We start from the raw sequence: 6840 nt of genomic DNA on the forward strand, positions 1-6840 counted from the left end.
AGTTGGGTTTAACTATAAATATACAAAGTATTTTGTTCAAAGGTTATTTTGAGAGAGAAACAAATAAGGCAAAGTGTGTGTGAGAACAATTGAGAAAAAATTCAATTTGTCTGATACAGTTTAATTATTTAAGATGTCACGTACAGGTAGTGATGATGAACAAAGGGTTCTTCAAGAAGCCGAAATCAAAGCAAGAAATAATTTTACCTTGCAAGCTATGCATCAACAATTCGAAAGATGGAATTTGCAACTCCAAGAGATGAGGGACACCATTGCTGAGCAAAATGATACAATAGCTGAACTTAGAAGGAAAAATAATGTTAGGCCCCAAGCAAGGAGAAATGTACCCCTTGCACCCATTGTAAATAAAGAAAATCCTATAGATGATTTTAATGATATTGATTTTGATAGGGTGGGAAGAGATAGGAGGGGACAAAGAGGTAGAGTAGAAGATGATAATATAAGTACTATAAAGATGAAGATTCCATCTTTCAAGGGAACAACGGATCCAGATTTGTACCTTGATTGGGAGAGAAAGGTTGAAGCCATCTTTGACTGTCACAACTACTCTGAGGGTAAGAAGGTTAAACTTGCTATTGTTGAGTTTTCTAACTATGCTGCTATTTGGTGGAAAAAGCTTATTAGGGACAGATTGCAAGAAGGACAAGCACCAATTGCTACTTGGACTGAGATGAAGAGGGTGATGAGAAAGAGATTCATACCATCACACTTTCAAAGAGAGATACAACAACGCCTTCAAACATTGAAGCAAGGGTCCATGTCTGTAGATGAGTACTTTAAGGCTATGGATATGGCTATGATCCAAGCTAATTGTATGGAGGAAGAATAGGCTACAATGGCTAGGTTTTTAAATGGTTTAAATAAGGAAATAGCTGATGTGGTAGAATTACAACAATATGTAACAATAGATAAGTTAGTTGATTTGTCTGTAAAGGTAGAAAATCAAAATAAAAGAAAGCAAACTAGCTCATGGAAAGGTCGGTCAAACATCATCTCCAAGAAGCCATGGTCGAATCAAGAGATGAAGAGTTCTTCTAGATCTCAAGAAGACAAGGATAAAGTTAAATTTGAGAACAAAGAGGGAGGTAAAACCTTTAACCCTAAACCTTTTATACTTCTAGTTCTATTTAGTGTCATAAATATAACGGAAGGGTACATATGATGCATGAATGTCCAAGTAGAAGAAACATCATTCTTAGAGAAGATGGAGGATATGAGAGTGAAAAAAAGTGAGGGAGAAGAAGAGGGAGATGTGAGTAATGATGATGATATAGAACTACCTAATGATAGTATGATTGGGGTAGTTAGGAGGATTATGACTATCAATTTTGGAAGCAATAATGAAGAACAAAGGGAGAATATATTCCATACTAGGTGTGGGATAAAGGAGAAAACTTGTTCTATGATAATTGATAGTGGTAGTTGTGCTAATGTGGTGAGTTCATACTTTGTGAAAAAATTGGGACTTGCATGCATGAAACACCCTACTCCCTATAGACTCCAATGGTTAAATGATAGTGGTGAACTAAAGGTAAACAAACAATGCATGATTTCATTCAATGTTGGTAGATATGAGGATGATATTCTTTTTGACATAGTCCCTATGCAAGCTTGTCATATCTTACTGGGTCATCCTTGGCAGTATGATAGGAATGTTTTTCATGATGGAAAGAAGAATAGATATTCTCTTGAGCTAAATGGCAGAAAATTTAATCTTGCACCTTTATCTCCTTCTCAAGTGTTTGAAGATCAAAAGAGATTAAGGAAAATAATGGGGAAACCAAGGGGAGGGATAAAAAGTGAGCTTGAGGAAAAAGAAAAGAAAAAAGGCCAAGAGTTAGAAAAAAAGAGAGATGGCCGAGAGAAAGAGAGAGAGGGCAACAATTTGAGAGAAGAGATAAAAGGGGGCTTGAATTAAAAAAATGAAAGTCTTGGTGAGAGGAAAGAGGCTAAGGAAATAAAAAAAGATAGTTAGATAAAAGCCAAAGATTGTTTAAATGCAAGAAAAGAGGGGTTGCCCATAATACTACTTACTTTCAAAGAAGTTTTGATTAATTCTGAGTTACTAACTTCTTCTTTGCCAAGTAGTATTTCTTCTCTTTTGCAGGATTTGGAAGATATCTTTCCTGAAGATATTCCTAATGGATTGCCACCTTTACGTTGCATTGAGCATCAAATTGATTTTGTGCCTGGATCACAAATCTCAAATAGGCCTGCTTATAGGAGTAATCCAGAAGAGACAAAAGAGCTTCAAAGGCAAGTTGAGGAGCTGCTGGAGAAAGGCTTTGTGAGAGAGAGCATGAGCCCTTGCTCTGTTCCCGTCCTATTGGTACCCAAAAAGGATGGAACTTAGAGGATGTGCGTGGAATGTAGAGCAATCAACAAGATAACGGTAAAGTATCGCCATCCTATTCCTCGTCTTGATGACATGTTGGATCAATTACATGGATCCAAAATGTTTTCTAAAATTGATCTAAAAAGTAGTTACAATCAGATTCGAATGAATCCAGGAGATGAATGGAAAACTGCTTTTAAGACCAAATATTGGCTTTATGAGTGGTTAGTTATGCCTTTTGACTTGACTAATGCACCTAGAACTTTCATGAGATTAATGAATCATATCTTTAAGGATTTTCATGGAAAATTTGTTGTGGTGTACTTCGATGATATCTTGATCTTTTCTAACACTTTAGAAGAGCATGTAGAACACCTAAAATAAGTTTTTGAAGTTCTTAGAAAGCAACTCTTATTTGCTAATCTTAAAAAGTGTACTTTTTATATGGATCGTGTGATTTTCTTGGGTTTTGTGGTTAGTTCTAAAGGAGTTGAGGTTGATGAAGAGAAAATTAAAGCAATAAAAGAATGGCCAAAACCTAAGAGTGTAACTGAAGTTAGGAGTTTTCATGGACTTGCTAGTTTTTATAGGAGGTTTGTGAGAGACTTTAGCACCATTGCTTCTCCTTTAACTGAAGTTATTAAAAAGGATAAGATTTTTACATGGGGAAAAGAACAAGATGATGCTTTTAACTTGTTGAAAGAAAAGTTATGTTCTGCTCCATTGTTACAATTGCCTGATTTTTCTATATCTTTTGAAATTGAATGTGATGCTTCTGGCAAAGGAATATGTGCTGTTTTGATGCAAGATTCTAAACCTATTGCCTACTTTAGTGAGAAGTTGAGTGGATCCATATTAAACTATTCCACTTATGACAAAGAGCTATATGCTTTGGTAAGGGCTTTAGCCACATGGCAACATGTGGCCAAGAGAGTTTGTCATTAAAACTGACCATGAATCCTTGAAATATTTGAAAAGTCAAGGTAAGCTTAGTAGAAGGCATGCTAAGTGGGTTGAATTCATTGAAACTTTCCTTATGTAATTTCTTACAAACAAGGGAAATAGAATGTTGTTGCGGATGCACTTTCAAGAAGGTATGTCTTAGTTTCTACCCTGACTTCTAAATTGATGGGTTTTGATCAAATCAAGGAACTTTATGCTAATGATGTTGATTTTGGCAAGATTTTTGCAGATTGTAAGTTGGGTCCTTTTGAGAGGTTTAACCTCCAAGATGGGTTTCTCTTTAAGGAAAATAAGTTTTTATCCCTAATTGCTCTTTACGTGAAGTATTTGTAAGGGAAGCACATTGTGGAGGGCTTATGGGTCACTTTGGAGTCCCAAAGACACTAGACATACTTGCTGAAAATTTCTTTTGGCCTGGAATGAGAAAAGATGTTGAAAGAATGTGTGCACAGTGTTTGGAATGTAAACAAGCTAAATCAAAAGTGTTACCACATGGTCTTTACACGCTATTACCTGTTCCTACTTCACTTTGGATTGATATTTCTATGGATTTTGTGTTAGGTTTGCCTCGAACAAGGTAAGGTAAGGATAGTATATATGTTGTGGTAGATAGGTTCTCCAAAATGGCTCATTTTATTCCTTGTTTAAAAACTAATGACGCTTCACATGTTGCTGATATTTTTGTAAAAGAAGTTGTCAAATTGCATGGTACATTTAGAACTATTGTTAGTGATAGGGATGCTAAGTTTTTGAGCCACTTTTGGCGTGTATGTTCGGGGAAGTTAGTCACTAAATTGTTGTTTTCTACTTCTTGTCACCCACAAACTGATGGACAAACTGAAGTAGTTAATAGAACCTTAGGAAACATGTTGAGGGCTGTTTTGAAAGGTAAATTAACTTCTTGGGAGGCTCACTTACCTATGATTGAATTTGCTTACAATAGAACAATCCATTCTTCTACATGTATGTCTCCTTTTGAGGTTGTTTATGGTTTTAATCCCTTCACTCCCATTGATTTATTACCATTACCTACTAATGATATTGTTAATCTTAATGGTAGGACAAAGGCTGAGATGATAAAAAAAATTCATGAACAAACAAGGCTTGCAATTGAGAAGAAAAATGAGCAAACTGCATTGAGAAAGAATAAGGGTCGAAAACAAGTTATTTTTAAACCTGGAGACTTAGTTTGGGTTCACTTTAGAAAGGAGAGATTTCCCTCCAAAAGGAATTCAAAGTTGCATCCTAGAGGAGATGGCCCATTTCAAGTCCTTGAAAGGATTAGAGACAATTCTTACAAGCTGGACCTTCCTGGTGAGTTCCAAGTAAGTGGTACATTCAATGTTGCTGACTTGTCTTTGTTTGATGTAGGATCAAATTCGGGGACGAATTCTTTTCAAGAAGAGGGGAATGATAGCATCAAGGACAAGGATAGAGTTTTGGAAGATCCAAGGCCATTTACAAGATCTCAAGCTAAAGAGTTGCAGACTAAGGTTACTGGACTTCAATGGCAAATAAAGAAGCTTTTAATTGTAGAGGAAGAAGAGCTCAAGCCCAAAGTAGATGAATTATCCAAGTTTTACAATTATCTGGTGATCCAAATTGAAGTCCAAGAGGAGAAAAATTGGGCTACTAAATTAGTCCTTGAAGTCCACCAAATGGGCTCAAAATGAGCTTAAAAGAGGTCCAAAAGGGGGTGTTTCAAAAGGAGCCCAATTGGAGTCCAAACCAATGGCCCAAACTAGTAGTTTTAAGGTCCAAATCTGCCCAAAGGGATTTGGCCGCCCCCCACCTAATTTTAATGACTTTTTTTTACTCCTTAGCAACCACCCTACCTAATTGTAATGACTTTTTGATGCCTTAGCAGCCACCCTACCTAATTTTAAGGACTTTTTATGCCTTAGTACTTCTATAAATAAGGAGTTCTTCTCATTCATTGAGACACTTCATTATTGATTAAGTATATCATACTTTGAGAGTTCTTTTGAACCTTTGTTACTTGTGCTTTGAGATTTATCTTTCAACCTTTACTAATTCATAGTTCAAGGTATAAGATTACTTCTCTATTATGATATCTTTGATTCCTTTGTGGTATTCTTAGAAGGCGATTTATACTAGTTATTAATTGTTGTCTCAAGTTACTCGTAAAGCGGTCAAGATCCGAATCTATTATTTTGATTTGCTTTTAAGTAAAGGCGTTTGATTTCTTCAATAAATCAAGACGTTGTTGCTTTGATCTTATCAAGCCTATAGAACTTGCGTTCTTGGAAGTTCTTTGGAATTCTTTCCTTCAATTTTTCCATATCCTTTATTTTCTGCCCTTTAGTTCTAGTTGTTCAATTCCTTATTGTTATTGCTTCCGCATTTACTTTTCAAATTCTTACTCTAGTTTGGATTCCCGACCTTGTCGTTATCAAAGAAGTTGAATATTTGAGAGATTATTATCATCCCCACAACTTAACCTTTAGCAATAGTTGATCCTATATGAGAGGACTAGAGATACGACGAATTTGTCTTTCAATTCGATATGCTCATCATAAGGCTGCTTAACTTTCAACCTCACACAAGTGAAATCATGTAGCTAGGACATCTTAATGTTGGGATGAAATCACGTATTGGTTAGAGAGAATGAACACTTTGCTATGAGCTAGACATGTTTCTGCCATAATAACTCTCAAGCTACAATACCAGGCCACTTCATGGGTAACTACAATTCTAGGCGCAAAGTGAGTTACACACTGGGACATGATCTAGGTGGACATGAAAGTCATACTGAGATGGGTGAACAAAAAGATCTTCATGTGACGATATTTTTTGAAAATCTCAAATTTTCGAGAAACTTTTATGCGGACAAGTGACCCCTTCAATTGACAGCTACACATATAATAGGTGTTGAGATATGCCCTCATGTTACTAGATAAGGAAATGGATTCATGATAATGCTCACAAAGGAGTAAAATGATTGTTCAAACCACAAGGGCGACATCCACCAGAGAGAAAAAGAGTGGCTCAAGAAGGATCTCAACACTAGGCTGCTTTACATTAGATTTGATACCACATAGGTAAATATTATGGTAGTGCGTGCATAGGCACAAGTGAGAAGATGTTATCCATTTGAATCAAAAGATGCTGTAAGAAATTCATCAAGTATAGTCCCTTATTGAGAATTTAGGGAAGTAGTGGGAAGTATTAATCCTAGAGTTATAACTCAATTCAAGGAAATCATTATAGAACTCAATTCCTCACTAGATTGTAAATAAGAGAATTTGTGATAGAGTGGATTCACGGATAATGTGTCTCGTTCAAAGAGTAGATATATGCAATGTTTTGTGATTCAACATTTTGGTTAAGACCATATTTATGTAGGCCCATGCAATATGGATGTACATATACAACAAGAAAAATAATGTGGTGTTCATAATGATGTACTAAGGAGTGACTTACTTGATGACTTTAGATTGATAGGGCAGTACCTTAATTGATGCCCCTCTACTCCAGATCCAAAACATACATTAGTACCA

The 6840-nt window shown here is 35.9% G+C and overlaps 2 protein-coding genes across 2 annotated transcripts; both read left to right on the forward strand.

Annotated features, from left to right (window-relative positions):
• Nucleotides 1–217: 217 nt before the first annotated feature.
• On the forward strand, nucleotides 218–850 carry LOC117275084 (uncharacterized). Its single transcript, XM_070191192.1, has one exon. The coding sequence runs from the start codon at nucleotides 218–220 to the stop codon at nucleotides 848–850; it is 633 nt and encodes a 210-aa protein (XP_070047293.1).
• A 336-nt stretch (nucleotides 851–1186) lies between these two features.
• On the forward strand, nucleotides 1187–5353 carry LOC138903249 (uncharacterized). Its single transcript, XM_070191185.1, has one exon. The coding sequence runs from the start codon at nucleotides 1187–1189 to the stop codon at nucleotides 1937–1939; it is 753 nt and encodes a 250-aa protein (XP_070047286.1). The 3' UTR covers nucleotides 1940–5353.
• The last annotated feature ends 1487 nt before the right edge of the window (nucleotides 5354–6840 follow it).

Source organism: Nicotiana tomentosiformis, chromosome 1 (genome assembly GCF_000390325.3).
Source record: "Nicotiana tomentosiformis chromosome 1, ASM39032v3, whole genome shotgun sequence".
In the NCBI taxonomy this organism is placed as follows: domain Eukaryota; kingdom Viridiplantae; phylum Streptophyta; class Magnoliopsida; order Solanales; family Solanaceae; genus Nicotiana; species Nicotiana tomentosiformis.